The sequence below is a fragment of the Pipra filicauda genome, unplaced genomic scaffold (genome assembly GCF_003945595.2).
Source record: "Pipra filicauda isolate LSUMZ 115617 unplaced genomic scaffold, ASM394559v2 scaffold74_size2892960_pilon, whole genome shotgun sequence".
Taxonomy (NCBI): Eukaryota; Metazoa; Chordata; class Aves; order Passeriformes; family Pipridae; genus Pipra; species Pipra filicauda.
In genome coordinates, this window is record NW_024104920.1 from 1,927,313 (window position 1) to 1,941,940 (window position 14,628).

Here is a 14,628-nt window from a genome sequence, read left to right on the forward strand (position 1 = left end):
GAAGTGTTTGGTATGCTATGTTGTTCTTTCTGTCTGTAAAAGTCTGCTTGGTAATTCATTATTCAGAGCATTCTAGTGGGAGTATTGGAGGGTTTTTAGTTATTTTAATTATTGGCTTAATGATTATTGTTTCCAGGTGTGCATTGAAACTTCTGTATGAGACTTACAGGTTTGCATATATTGTCTCTTGTAATCCAGACTGGCCATATTCTATTTCTATTTACCGTGTGCAAGAGCTTCAGGCTACTCATTCTGTGTCTTTATTGAAGATATATAATCTTAAAAGACTGTTATATTAACAAAATTATTTTCTGATTTTGTTACAGTGGATATCAGACAGCGACTATAAAAAAACAAAAGGTCTAAAGCTTTTATGAAACTTATTAAATATGATTACACACATGCATTAATGTTACTAAAATTTTTATTACTTCATCAAGTAAGGCAGTAGATCCAGGGAAATTACAATTCTTTCAATATTAAAAAAGCCAAACAGCTTGTAAGAAACAAAGATTAACTGTAGCTTTGTTTTATTCCAAGAAAAGTAATACAAAGGCATCTTCATGGAGGTGGAAAGGTTGTGAGGGTGAACTTGCAAAATTCAAAATCTGAAAGAATAAAATCATAACTAGAGCAGTCACTTTTTTCCTCTCTGTCTTTTGTAGTCATATCATACCTTCATAGGTACTCTGCTGCCAATTTGCATGAAGAAATGTTTTAAAGTCTTTCTAGGCTTTCTGCACTTCTGCCTAGACTTTGACAAAACTGCACCTTTAAATGGTGATGTGTGCTTTGGTTCAGGAATGCAATCATGAATTCAACTCCTAATCATTTTCTGCTCATGCAAATCTGTTTACCTTAAATTTAGCCAAGCATAGATTTCTGTTTTATTTAGACTGAAAATGGGTCAATTTGATGTTTCTTGAGTGGTATAATGAGAATTATATAGAGTTTGACGTAAATTTCTGCCATTAAACTAGGTTTTGTTCATTCTGTCCTTACTGTAGACCTATTGTGAGATGAGTAGGTAGGAGAAGTCTGACTGTTTAGCTTTTGTCTGCCAACTCAGTGTGAGTGAACTTCAACCATCCTAGTGTTGTGTAAGTGCTTATTTATTTAACACAAGACTTGAAGCTTTGTGCCGTTGTTGTTGTTGTTGGTTAACGTTATTTGCACTAAATAGCTGGGTTTTATGTTTTCCAGTTTGTGAAAATTATATTGTTCCTTTTGAAAGAGGAACGATTTGGTGGTGATGGAGTGCTGCCACTGACAGATGGACTCACAGGAAAGAAGGTGAGAACGAGCAGCTCCGCGAAACTGCAGAGGCTTCCTGAAAAATGCCCGAAAATTAAGTGATATCGGCATACTCTTTGTGTAATTTACACTAAAGGGAAGATTAATTTAGCTACAGTTTCAGTTGTGTCTGGAACACTAAACTTACTACAGCAGCAACTTAGTTGATTGTTGGAACTTGTGAAGGCTTAGCCGTAGGCTAAAACCTTGAAAGTAATGTTTTCAGGTGAACAGTAGCTCATATCTGTTACCTGCACCTGTGAATTTTGATCCTGGGTCAGTAGCCCTGCAGTGGACTGTTCTTTTGTTCCTTGTTTGTTCCACTAAGATACCTGGCAGAGGTCAGCTGTTTTTGTAAAAAATCCTGTTATGTGAGTGTCCAAATCTGTCTTATGCTGTTTTCTGAAGACTTAGTAAATGGATAAAAGCCCAAACAGCAGGACTGCCCTTAATGCACAGTGTATTGATGAAAACTCTCTATATTACTGTGTTATGTTCCTTGGTGTACTTTGCCCATCTGAGTAAAATCTGTATTTTGATTTTAGGTTAAATGTCCTAATATTGATATTGGATTTTTGAGGTTTTTTTTCCTCTGGCCTATATATTACTTGATTGGTTCCTCTTTAATTTACTTCTACTCTAAAAACAAGTCCTTTGTATTTAAAATGCAAGATGGACTCTGCATTTTAATTCTGTATTTGTTTTTTGGATTAAATAATTGACCTGAATTTTAGAAGAGTTCTTGACTGTCACTTTTTTTGATTTTTTTTTCTTCTTTTTTTTTCTTTCTGTTTTGTAGAAAAAAGTAAAAATGTTGGGGATGGGCTCAGGAGCTAAGAGAGATAATTTAATCTCTTAGTTATTTTCATCTTGAACATTTCAGATGCACATTGTGTAAAGATATTGTTCATCCTATGCACCAAAGCTAGCAAAATTTGTAGTTTAAAAAAATGTAAATCTGCATGAATAGAGCTGCTTGTATAAGTTGTCCCCAGGGCAGCCTATCAGACCAACTTTTTCTGGGTTTGATTCAGGTTTGGAGTACATTTTATTTCTTTTGCCTTTTTTTTCTAGACAGAGATTGCCATTCCATCAAAGCTTTTCTTACCTGTCTTGTATATATATAAACTTCACAAGTTCATGCCAAGCAGCAAGAACTTATTTATGCAGGGAGTAAATGACTTGACTTTTGGCAAATAAGGAGCTAAACCTACTTTTCCCTACAGGGTATATAACAATCTATTCTTTATAAAGTTTTAAATAAATTTAAAGATGACTCTTAAATTAACTTGAAATGCTGTCAGTCTATATCGATGCTTAAAATGACTTCTTGTGTTTAAATCAAGACATTCCACAAATTGTTAAAACTGTGGGTTTGTTGTCAATGTTTTGAGGAATTTCTTTGTGCCGAGCTGGAGGAGTTGCTGACTGAACATTCAAACCAGAGTGTGTTGAAGTGTTAAACCAGCTTTGGATAGTTCCAGTCACTCCTGCAAGCCCAGATACTTGCACTGTGTTTCAGGATTTTTTTTTGTACTTCAATTGATTTGAATGACTGGGTCATTTGAATCTGAGAAACTCATTAAGAATTAAAAAAGGAAAAAACCCCAAACAATCAAAACCTCATTTTTGTCTCTAAGGGTAGAAATGAAAGTATATAAAGGATGAGCTTTTACAGGTGTAATGTTTTGAATGGGAGCAATTGGTACATGGTAAAGTATAAAGGAAAAAGAAAGCTAATGGTTTCAAACAGAAGATACGTATTTTTTACATTTAAATAACATTTAATTTACAATTTGATAATTATTAATATTAATTTAAATATATTGTCTTCCTGAAAGTGAAACAAATGCCTGAACTACGAAGCCTTTCCTACATATGTGAAAAGCAAACTCTGCATTACTAAACTACATAAAACTTCATGCTTATTGTGTTCCAATTTCCTCCAATCTTTGTAGCTCAGAAGAGGCAGAAGGAGCCAAAGAGAGAGGCCTGGTCTATGTCTGGAAGGCTGGTTCCTGCTCTGTAACTCCAGAAAGGCTTCTAGGACTCAGTGGCAAGACTGTATTACAGGCAGCCCTTGGAATACATCATGGATTACTTCTAACAGAAGGTAATAAGCATCTTAATTGTAAATATCTGATGAAATAACAAGCTTCAGTTATTGTCAAGTTTTCTTTCACATGTTCTTTTCATTTTTGTTCTTTCATTTTTGTCTGTGTCTCGTACACAGCTTTAAAATTGCTGGATTTTTAACTTTGCCTTTATTTCATTCTTAGTTATAAATTATTTCTATTTCAACACAGTTTTATATGCATAGATTCTTCTTTCATATTGTTTTTTTTTTTTCTTAACAATGGCTCTGGATTTTACCCTCTAAAGATGTTAATTAATGTAATCTGAACCATGTTAACTCAAAATGAGATTTCTTTTGAAGTCTTTCATTCAAAAAAGTACAACAAGAGGTTTCCCTTGATGCGTAATAGCTTTGTCTTCTCTGCTTCTGGAAAAGTCTGTAGTTAGTACATGCATTAGAGTCTTGATTTGGGAGCAGTTTGAGTCTGTGAATTGAGGCATTTCTAAAAGCTAGTTCCTTAAGTGTTTGTGTACCTTGGTCCATCCTTGTACTATTCAGTGGACATACAGTAAAGATGCAGCTGGAAGTTGCTTCTTTGATTTTTCTTTGACCTTCTTGAAGGAAAGTTTCCAGGTTATTGGTGAGCCTGCTCTAAATACCTCTCCTCTACTGGAGTTGTTATGGACATCCAGTGTTTTTTTCTTTCATAATTTAAAGGGACTTTTTGCATGTGTGTTCTTACCCCATGAGGGATGTTGTTTGTGGATGTGATGTACCGTTTTTCCATCACTGTGGAAAACAACTGTTAATTTTAAAAATTAACACACCTCCTCTCCCTGATAGGGCAATCCTGTTTTAGTGCAGGGTGCAAACAGTACAGTTTGGTGATAGCAGGTCTCTGTTTGGGAAGATGAGCTCTGTACTGTGTTGTGTTCTTCATGTGCATTTGTATGTCCTTAATACATTGCATGTTCTTAGAATAGAAGGGACCAATAAATACACTTAACTTGACTACAGTAGAATTTTTAGCAGAAAAGCATTGCTTATTTCAACAGTGCATGCATGCACAGGGTGACATTAACATGAGGTATAGAACTTAACAGCAGCAACAGAGAGCAACCAGCAGTCTTCATATATCAATAGCCATAGTTCTGCTGAGCCTACAGTAAGCTGGGAATTGATATCTGTGTATCTGAAGTGTCTTCAGATAAAGACACTTTGTGTCGATTTAAAAATTTGTGTTGATTTTTGTGTTGATTTAAAAATTGCTTTTACACTCATGCTAGGATTTTTTTTTCCCCCCCTTCCAGGTGGAGAGGTCTACAGTTTTGGAAAGCTGCCCTGGAGATCAGGACTGGAAGAGTCATGTGTTAATAGTCCTATCTTAGAAAATACTTTGCTTGGACATCGTGTTATTACAGTGGCAGCTGGCAGCTTCCATAACGGAGCCGTGACAGAAAGTGGTGTGGTGTACATGTGGGGCAACAATTCTGCTGGCCAGTGTGCAGTTGCTAATCAGCCGTGTGTGCCAGAGCCACAGCTCGTCAGTATTTGTGATTCTGAAACAAGTCCTCTGATATCAGTAAGGATTTTGCAGCTGGCATGTGGAGAGGAGCACACACTGGCACTATCTCTAAGCAGAGAGATATGGGCTTGGGGGAGTGGCTGCCAGCTCGGGCTCATAACAACAACTTTCCCAGTGACAAAGCCACAGAAGGTGGAGCACCTGGCAGGACGCGTTGTGCTCCAGATTGCTTGTGGAGCCCACCACAGCCTGGCTCTAGTACAATGTCTCCCTGTGCAGGAAATGAAGCCTATCCCAGAAAGATGCAATCATTGCAGTCAGCCTCTTATTACCATGACGGACAAGGAAGACCATGTAATCATTTCAGATAGTCACTGCTGCCCACTGGGTGTAGCACTGTCTGATAACCCACCAGAAAACCATGTCTTGTGTCCCTCATCGGAGACCCTCGAGGGAAAAAGTGTAACAGGTGGCCCAAGTGACGACAGTCAGAAACCACCTGTGGAAGAACAGAGGCTTGTTGGTTTAGAGTCTGATGGGCCAAGTGTGCTTTCCAGCAACGATGGACAGGAAGGTAGTGGAATTTCTAGTCCTGGAAATATTCTGTTCCCAGACAAAAAAGAGGTGAAAGAGTACTTAATTGGTTTGTCAGATCACTCATTAAATGAGAACCTGGATAAAAACATCTGTACAGAACCTGAACAGGTTGGTACCTAATAACTAGCTCATAATTTGCTATAACTCCTCTTGCAGATGTGACAGTGTTACTCTTTTCACAAATGAAAAAGTGTAATGAAGCTATGGTGTTTTTGTAGTTTCCAAGTGTTTTTCACTGTGATGGCTCTCAACTTTTAAGTGGAAGATTTTTTTTTTTGTCATCCATCCATGTTCAGTTGTGTGGGAGCAGCCTTGACAGTGCTGTAGTCTCTCCTGTTCATTGTCTGCAGTACCAGAACCAAGTAAGCCAGTTTCCATGCTCTGTTTGTTCCATGATGCATGGGCTTCCATTTATGTTGGGCACTTGTCTGATTTACCTTTAAGGTCAAGCTTTATTTTCTGTGCATGGAACTAATCCCTCACAAATCTGTCTAATTTCCCAATCAGGTAAAAATTCTAGATTGCAAGTAAAGATTGCTAAACATGTTGACCAAAAGGTTTTTAATGTTAATGATGTAGGGGTGGCATAAACTTATAATCAGGGATGGGAAACGTGAGTTTTTGTGGCGTGGAAAATGGTTCAACAACACTGTTTTGATGCTATAGCAGAACAGTCAAGTACCCCTGTCTTGGTAAGCATCAGAAAATGATCAACATGAAGGCTCAAGAGCTGTTTGCACCTTACTGTCAAAATACTATGTTTTCTGGTTTCTTGGGGAAAAAAAGAAGACATAAAGACATGTAATTAGGAGTGAAGGGAAGAAGATAAAACCCTAAATCCACTAGACAGAAAACTAATCCAAAATCTTGCAGTGCAGTCTGGCAGTCCCTACCTAACTACTGTCCTGTGAGGAAACCTGCCACTCTGTGGCCTAGTATGCAAAATTTACAGTGAAATCGTGAGAATTTCTTTTGTCATTTCAGGTGTTGTGTAGACATCTATTTCTTCTTTTTTTTTAATAGTTACAGTAAGAAATTTGTCACAGTGGTTCTGAGAGATAAAATTCACAGTATCTAGTAAATAATTGATTTCTGTTATCACCTCTGATTGCAACAGAAAAAAGTTTTAAAACCTGTCCAGTAACTTGGTGATTCAGCAAGTTTTGTTTTATTACTCTGAAGAAAGTTTATTTCTGAGAAATGAAGATTGTGTGAACACAGTTATTCTTTCTTTTGCTTTTTGCTAATACAAATGCATTCTAGCAGTTTTGGGCTCCTCAGAATCTTGCAAGAACTCCCACCATTGGATGATGATTGAAACGTGTAGTTTCACGCTCTCTTTCTCAACTCCTCATTCCTGGAATATTTCCAGAGTACTGTTTTCCTTGCACAGTTCCAGGAATCAACAAGCCTGGAATCGGTTCACTGAATCTTACACAACTGAGCATACATATGAAGAACAGAGATGAGGTCTAATGTAATGTTTCAGCATTAGTAAAATCCTTCATTTCTCTTTGCTTTCCTACACAAATCAGTTTTCTTTCCTATATTGCTAGGTATGCCTTTTATAAATAGGAATGAAGTGAGTAGGAGCAATCCCCTTTTTTGTGAAAGCTTAGGCTTTCACAAAAATAAAGAGATCAGAAGATTGTTTTTATTTTGGTAGAATAAAATGAGCTATAATATTTGTAATAATACTATTTTCCACTATGTATTAGGTGGGAAAATGGGAGTTTGCTGTCTTTGCTTTAATATTCAAGCCATTTGGCAAATATCATCTTGTGCATTATTTTTTATTTGGTGGGTTAGCTGGCTGCTATTGTAGGTAATGGTGTGCTGGTCCTAAGAATTGCCTTCAGTCAGTTTGTCCCTAGTGTGACTTGATGATTAACTAAGCTTTATATGGATACAACAGTGACATAAGGGGACACAGCCCAGACTGGTTTTAAGAGAGACTTTGTGAAATGGATCCATGAGTCACTATTTTCCTTTTAACATACTGAAGAGAAAACTTGTCTCTCTGTAAATACAGCATGCTCACTGATGCACTTTAATTGGTGGCAAAGAAGTTGGTAATAAGCCTAAAATTATATCCCTTTTTATATTTGTTGGCAAAGATCCTTTATTGTTTTGGTATTAAAAACCCTCAGACCTACAGTCTCTTACGGATGAGCTGCAAGACAAGTGCAAGGGACAAAGCCCAGTCCATGTAGAAATGGTGCTTGGCCCTGAAAAAAAAAGATTCAGAGCAATAGATGCACACCTATTTACATTCTATACAGTTAAAACCCATATATAATTTACAATAAACCTTTATAGTAAACATGTCTTGTTCAGTATAGCCCACTGTTTGAATAGTGAATGTGTAATCATCATCCTTCTGCCAAGTGCTGTCCGGTGTGATAGTTTTCAATTTTCCTTTGGTTTTAGCCTTCTCAAGAAGACCAACTCAGTGCTTGTATCCCTGGCCCTCCAGGTCCCAGCACATCCACCCTGAACAGCCTGGTGGCCTCTTGTGCCTCAGCAGTGGGTGTGAGAGTAGCTGCCACGTACGAGGCTGGAGCTCTGTCTCTGAAGAAAGTCATGAACTTCTACGGCACATCCTCAAGTGAACCTGGATCTCAGTCAGGCAGCAGGTCCCCAGGGCCTGAGGCTCTGAGAGACAGTCGAGAAGAGCAGGTCAGACTGGAATCCATGCAGGGGAAGAAGAGTTCCAGTTTAGTGGATATTAGAGAAGAGGAATCTGAAGGAGGGAGTCGCAGGCTTTCCCTGCCTGGCTTGTTGTCACAAGGTAAAAAAGCACATTGGGGAAATAACACTGGAAATATTATATTAATGTGGAGGTTTATAAGCGGGAAAAACCCCCAAACACTTACTGAACACAAATTTAATGATCTATCAAAGGTCTTTATGAATTCTAGGCTCTCTCTTAGGACTTGAAAGCAGTAGAGGGAGTAAAGACTAGCAGATACTGCATGCTGAGAAAACCAAAAGCATAGTGGGTTTACAAATGCTCTTTAATGGTAAGGTGGGGTAAAATGCACATTGGGGTAGTTTGGGCATCATGCTGCCAGGTGATGCTAAAGTATCTTTCATGTTAATTGGGTAGGAGATAATCTGTGTGGCCTGTAATCCCTACTGCACTGAGCTGGGTTTGAGCCAGGGACCTATAAATATTGCAGTTCCACTGCCGAACTTCAAAGTTAATGACCTTCTTCTCTCGCAGGTTTTAGTGTTGTTAGTTGCTCTGAATGTGTAGATGGTTTAGTTCTATATTGGTCTTGGATCTGAGGGGAGTTTTTAGGAAGTATTGAAATCTTTTGTTTGCTGCAAGGATATATTTTCTTTCAAAACACTTTTTTTAATGTACAGTTTGTTTTGGTTCATTTGATTCATTATAGCTGCATAGTTCTCATATGCCTATTATCCTTTAGCAGCTGCTAAAAACTCTTTGGGATCTGCCTATTTTAGCACCTGTGTTACTTCAGTGTATCTGTAACCTATTGTCTTACATGTCAGTCTTTTTTCTCAATCTTAAATTAAGACTGCTTTAAGAAGTTTTGACCAGTTATCTCAAGTAACTGTGTAACACAGTCTGAGCAATCCATTTACCAAAAATGCATAGCAATTTCTCTAATTATTGGCTTCTGTTCAGTTTCTCCAAGGCTCTTACGGAAGGTGGGACGGGCAAAAATGAGGACTGTGGCTCTCACTCCAACCTACAGCGGTGAGGCTGATGCTCTTTTGCCATCTCTGAGGACAGAGGTGTGGAGCTGGGGAAAGGGGAAGGAAGGACAGCTGGGGCATGGTGATGTTCTGCCAAGGTGAGATTTCTTTGATAAATGAGGTTTTTTTATTCAAAATTTTGAGTATTGAACTGTTTTAAATTCTCAAATTTAAACATCTGCTTTGCATTGTGTGCTTGTTCTTTGAAGTGTTGTGACCTAAGTTTCTCCAAGTAACATTTTTTAGGCTGCCTTGTTAGTGAGCATCAGTCAGTTATGACTTTTCCCCATGTAATCACTAGGAGTTTTGGAGATATTTTGACTTTGTCCATGTTGAGGTGAGGTTTATCAACTTTTGCCCTTCATGACCATTTTGACTAAACTGATTTGTTGCCAAAAGACTGCATGTGTGTTTGTTTTTTCTAAATTGCTTTGGGACAAAAATAAAACTTGGAACGTGTTTTCTGTATTAAGAGTACCTCTGATAATATTTTTTTCTCCTTCTACTCCTCCTCCCCTGCCTTATGGGTTCTGGGGATTGACAGGCTTCAGCCACTGTGTGTGAAAAGCCTTGATGGTAAAGAAGTGATTCACCTCTCTGCTGGTGGCCATCATTCCTTAGCACTCACTGCCAAATCCCAGGTACAAGTTATTGTTACCGTTTATTGTTTTTCTGTGGCATCATTGTCGTGTTTGGTCTTTTCTAGGTTTTTGTTTCTTTTGCTTCTAAACTTCTGTTCCTGTTTATGGGAGGCAGCATCGAAGTAGTGTGGAATCTTAATTCTGTTTCTGCCCAAGTGCTGCCTGTACTATCAACGTTATGTTTAAAGATTGGTGTGACTTGATCTGGTACATTCCATTTCTGGTGTGAGAAGACAATTCGCGAATATAGGAAGACAGTGGAAATTAGGGAATTGCTTCTTGGTACATGAGTCTTCTATCCTTGACTTGTGTGTGTTTGCACACTTGATGTGTTGTACTACCACACTCAGTATGTGTCCATGTATATAAATTTACTCATGTTTAGCAATGCTTCTTACAGGTGTATTCATGGGGCAGTAATGTCTCTGGCCAGCTTGGTCACTTGAACTCCCCAACAACAGTCCCTCGTCTTGCAAAGGTACTTTTGTTTCTGTGTTTTTCTTTTTTTGGTTTAGGATCACTTCTTATACCAGTGAGTGCAATGTAATTTCTAAGAACTATCTGTTTATGGATCTGTGGGCTATATAGTAATAGAGCCCTTGATTTCTTTGGCTTATACTTGTGAAAATCTACCCAAGAAATCCTTTACACAGACTTCCACTGGTTTTTGACCACAGTGAAGTTCTAAAACTGAGAAATGTGACTGGTTGTATCTTCTTATCAAATTTCACTTTTACCTTATATTTGGTACAGTGCTGTAACTTTTAAATACTTTGGAACTGTTTAATTAGGTTTCACAGTTAAATGTAGAGGGGATAATAGTGTCCCAACCTAGTTCAAGCTCACTCATTTAAAAATAAAACTGATTTATAATTGAAAGGCAAAAAAAATAGCCATTAGAAAGGAAACTGAAAAGAAAGATAATTTTCAGAATGCGTGCAAGGAGTTTATTTGTTAAGAGACACTGAAGTTGAAAAATGACCAGTTATTGCAATACTTTTCTTGGCAGGTGTGTTATATACATGTGTGGCCAGAAGAGTTAAGTACTCTTCTCTCTTTCCAGCCTCGGGTGATGATTCCTAATGTCTTCCTTCCTCCTGAATTTCAGGTGTGCGGTGATGGTGTTTGGAGTACAGCAGCAGGACTAGATTATTCCCTCTTCTTAGCAGATGAGAAAGACTTCCAACCTGGATTATATTACAGTGGCCAGGAGACAATAGAAAATAATTTGAATGAAAATAGCTGTACTAAGAGTCCAGTTTTATTACTAGCCTGTAGTAAGGTGAGTGTTATTTCCTTGAAGTTAGTACAAATCCTACGGATGCTCTTTGGAAGTAGCACAATGCTGGTGGTTCAACTAGCTTGAAGGCTGTCAAGTCACATACCTGGTTCGTAGCAATCAAATCAGGAGCATAGTGTATGCAGGGCAGAGAGGAGGCCTAATTCCCTCCCTGTTTCTTGGTATTCCCTTATGTTTGAGTGACAAGGAGGTGTTTCCAGTGTGTTTAATCCGTTTCCTTCCATGTCCATGCATGTGCACACACACACTTGTATTCCTTCTGTAAGACTGTTGTTAGCCATTCTCTTCTCTTTTAGGGTGACTAGTAGGCTCTGGCGTGTCAGAATGGGCCTGTGAGTTGCTTGTTGAACAACTTTGGCTCAGTGTTTCTAAGGAATCTTCTATATGGCAACGAAGGAAATAGAAGTAGAGCTCAAACTCTGAATTACTCTGTGATATTGCATGTGAACCAAAATTAGTGAGGAGCCACAGTCAGCATTAGTGCTGACCTTATAGAAGAATTTTGCATTGAACTACTGTGGAAAGCAAATACCTACTGCTAGTAATATTGCAGTATCAATAAACTGGACTCTTATCAATAGACATATTCCAGGTCCAGAAAGGACTACAGTTCAGAGCACAGTCATAATACTAATAAAGCCTTCTAATTCTCTCTTTGTATTTAATGGGAGAAACAGTTGATACAATGATGCTATTTAATATCAACATTGTTGATATAAGCATACTGTGGTTCTGAAAGTGACTGAACTTAAGGTCACTACCTCTTAAACATGGAAAGGTTGCATGAGTCACCTTAAAAGATCATCTATTTATTGTCTTTTAGGCTCTGTCAGAGTCAGGAAAATGAACAGCAATGACTATAAATGTTTCTTCAACTTTTGTCATTCTTGTATTAAGCCAGTTTTGAATGGGTTGTTTGTCACTGAAGGTAATTAATACTTACTATCACTTAGTGCTCCTAAAAATATGCTTTATTTTGCTTTAATATTACTCTATTTTTAAATTGGAGTGTGAAAAGAAAAATATTGAAGTGGCTTTTTTTCTTTTCTCCTTTTCGCCTTTCAGATAGGGTACATAAGCAATGTGATAGCTGGTGGTGACAACTGTTTGGTCTTAGTAGACAAGAATGTAATGGGATATATTGCCAGTTTGCACGAGTTGGCTTCTACTGAGAGAAGGTTTTATTTCAAACTGAGTGAGATCAAATCTCAGGTTCTTAGACCTCTTTTAGGTTTAGGTAAGACCTTCTTTTTTAATATTTTCTTTGATATTGTTTACCCTATGTTCCACAACAAATTTATTTTATGCAAAATTTAAAAGTAATGACATATTTTTATATATTTATATTTTAATAAAAATTATATATTTATAAATTATATATTTTTAATATAAAGCTGAGGTGTTGCTCTTCTGCCCTGTTTGGATGAACGGGTGAAATACAGCTGCATTTCGACATGAGCATTCTGTTGTTAGTTTTTGCCCTTTCCTGAAATTTCACCTGAAATAACTTAATTATTTGATCTGTATTTAGTCTAAAATCATTGCATTTCTGATTCTGGATAATGTAGCCATGAGGTGAAAGTGCTGACAAAGCATCTAAACAGCACCACGTGGTAACTCTCTGTGTTAATGGGTGCTGCTCTTTGGTAAGGTAAGCTAAATTGCTTTCTGGTCTGTTACAGATAACTTGGGCAATGCAAATACAATCCAGTTGTTGCAGGAAATGGCAAGCAGGTTCAGCAAGCTGTGCTATCTCATTGGTCAACATGGAGCTTCTTTAAGTAGCTTTCTTCATGGCGTGAAAGAAGCCAGGAGCTTGGCCATCCTGAAGCATTCCAGTCTCTTTTTGGATAGTTACACTGAGCAAGTATCCAATTCCCTCTCATCTTGAGTCTCTGCAGTCTTAATCTACTGACCGCAACAAGCCCTGAGTTAAGGGAAAGTAGGTCATAAGGAAAGCTACATAAGTAACTGTTGTGCAGATTGTATTGTTGCAATTTAAAATGTGTAGAGAGTTCCACAGAGGAATTGATTTCGTAGTGAGATGTGTATTTCAAAGTCTTCACCAGTGGAGCACACAGGACAGCATCAGTTTCCCTTGTGTACAACTCTGAATACAAACTCTTCTTTGGTTGCTGCCTGTAAGCCTAAATGTTGGTTACTTCCTAAGGATATTGTAATATAATGTGCTAGAGCTACCGTGGCTAGGCTGCTAAGTAAAGCTACCTTTGGGGGTTTACTGTGGTTACTAAAGGCTTTTTCAACAGTCATTAACTAAAAATTGTCTTCCAGAAGAACAATTCTTCTGTCCTCATACTTGCTAAATAGCACTGCACCTTTCACCCAAAAGCTGGAGCTGCTTTAGTGCTCAGAACTAAGTCTGAATTATCCTGGTTATTGTTTTTATTGTCCTAATGCTTTTGGGAGAGGAGGTCTATGCAGTCACACTGTTTCCTGTCTTTCCCCTCGGTAACCTCTGTAGTTCCTGGATAATTTCATCTAAATGTAGCAGGAGTTTTATCATACATAATAACTACGGGCTTTTGTGAGAAATATTGCTTGACAGTTTAAATATGTCCTATCTGAATGTAGTCTTGGTTACCAGACATTCTGAAAATATCTAAGGAAACAAAATTTCAAGATCATCAACTTCAGTTGTTACACAGTAGCATTTTGAATAGGCAACTAGTTGCACTTTTTTCCGAACACAAGCACAACAAATAACACTTTACTGGGTTTGTGATGAACTTATGCCGTATGACCCTAAAAGAAACTTTCTTCTCTGTTTATCACAGGGGTTGTTCATAACTGTAAATGTATTTTCTCCTTTTCTTACTTAGTCTTTGATTTGAATTTGTCTTGTAACCTGAATTTCCAAAATTGGTTTCCATTACTCAGAATAGAAGGGTTTAATTCCTTCTTCCTCAGTGTCAAAGACTGAAATACCTAATTTCTGTTCTCATTATTACTGCTTGTCTTCTGCTCTCCCCCTTTGCTTCCTATTGCTTGCACATTTTTCTGTGCATGCCATCAGAACCTCACCATAGTGCCATGAGCATCTTTCACAGATCAGTTAGGCTACATAAGCATTATCTGTTAAATGGGCTAAGCAGAGACCTCTTTCCTTGGAGAAAGGTGTTTTTTAAAAATGGTGCAGGGGAGAAGTCATAACTGGAATGTTGAGTACCAGAAAAAGAGAAAATTCCCATCTTGAAATTTCCATCTTGGCTGTAATTAGAAGCTAGCAATATTAAATTGTTGAAACAGGTGGTCTATCCTATACATGTCCAAATCTGGGAGAAACAAAAATAAAATTAAAGTAAGCCCTCTGCATGGTGCTAATGGCAGCAGAAGTGTGGAACAGTAATGCGTGTTCTGTGTTCCATGTTGAAGGTGAATGCCAAGTGTTCGGTAACACTGAGTGTTTCTCAAGTATAGATAACTTACATAGTTAGATAAAGATATACAT

The 14,628-nt window shown here is 37.8% G+C and overlaps 1 protein-coding gene across 6 annotated transcripts in view; it reads left to right on the forward strand.

Annotated features, from left to right (window-relative positions):
- ALS2 (alsin Rho guanine nucleotide exchange factor ALS2) overlaps positions 1 to 14,628 on the forward strand; it is a 223,144-nt gene that overhangs the window by 187,880 nt on the left and 20,636 nt on the right. For all 6 annotated transcript variants that reach the window (XM_039389606.1, XM_039389605.1, XM_027731537.2 and 3 more), the window contains 10 exons: positions 1,204 to 1,293; positions 3,252 to 3,406; positions 4,681 to 5,600; positions 7,923 to 8,283; positions 9,148 to 9,316; positions 9,763 to 9,859; positions 10,260 to 10,337; positions 10,968 to 11,141; positions 12,225 to 12,396; positions 12,842 to 13,022. In XM_039389606.1, coding sequence (XP_039245540.1) covers positions 1,274 to 1,293; positions 3,252 to 3,406; positions 4,681 to 5,600; positions 7,923 to 8,283; positions 9,148 to 9,316; positions 9,763 to 9,859; positions 10,260 to 10,337; positions 10,968 to 11,141; positions 12,225 to 12,396; positions 12,842 to 13,022 — 2,327 coding nt within the window. In that variant the 5' untranslated portion in view covers positions 1,204 to 1,273. The remainder of the gene's footprint in view (positions 1 to 1,203; positions 1,294 to 3,251; positions 3,407 to 4,680; positions 5,601 to 7,922; positions 8,284 to 9,147; positions 9,317 to 9,762; positions 9,860 to 10,259; positions 10,338 to 10,967; positions 11,142 to 12,224; positions 12,397 to 12,841; positions 13,023 to 14,628) is intronic.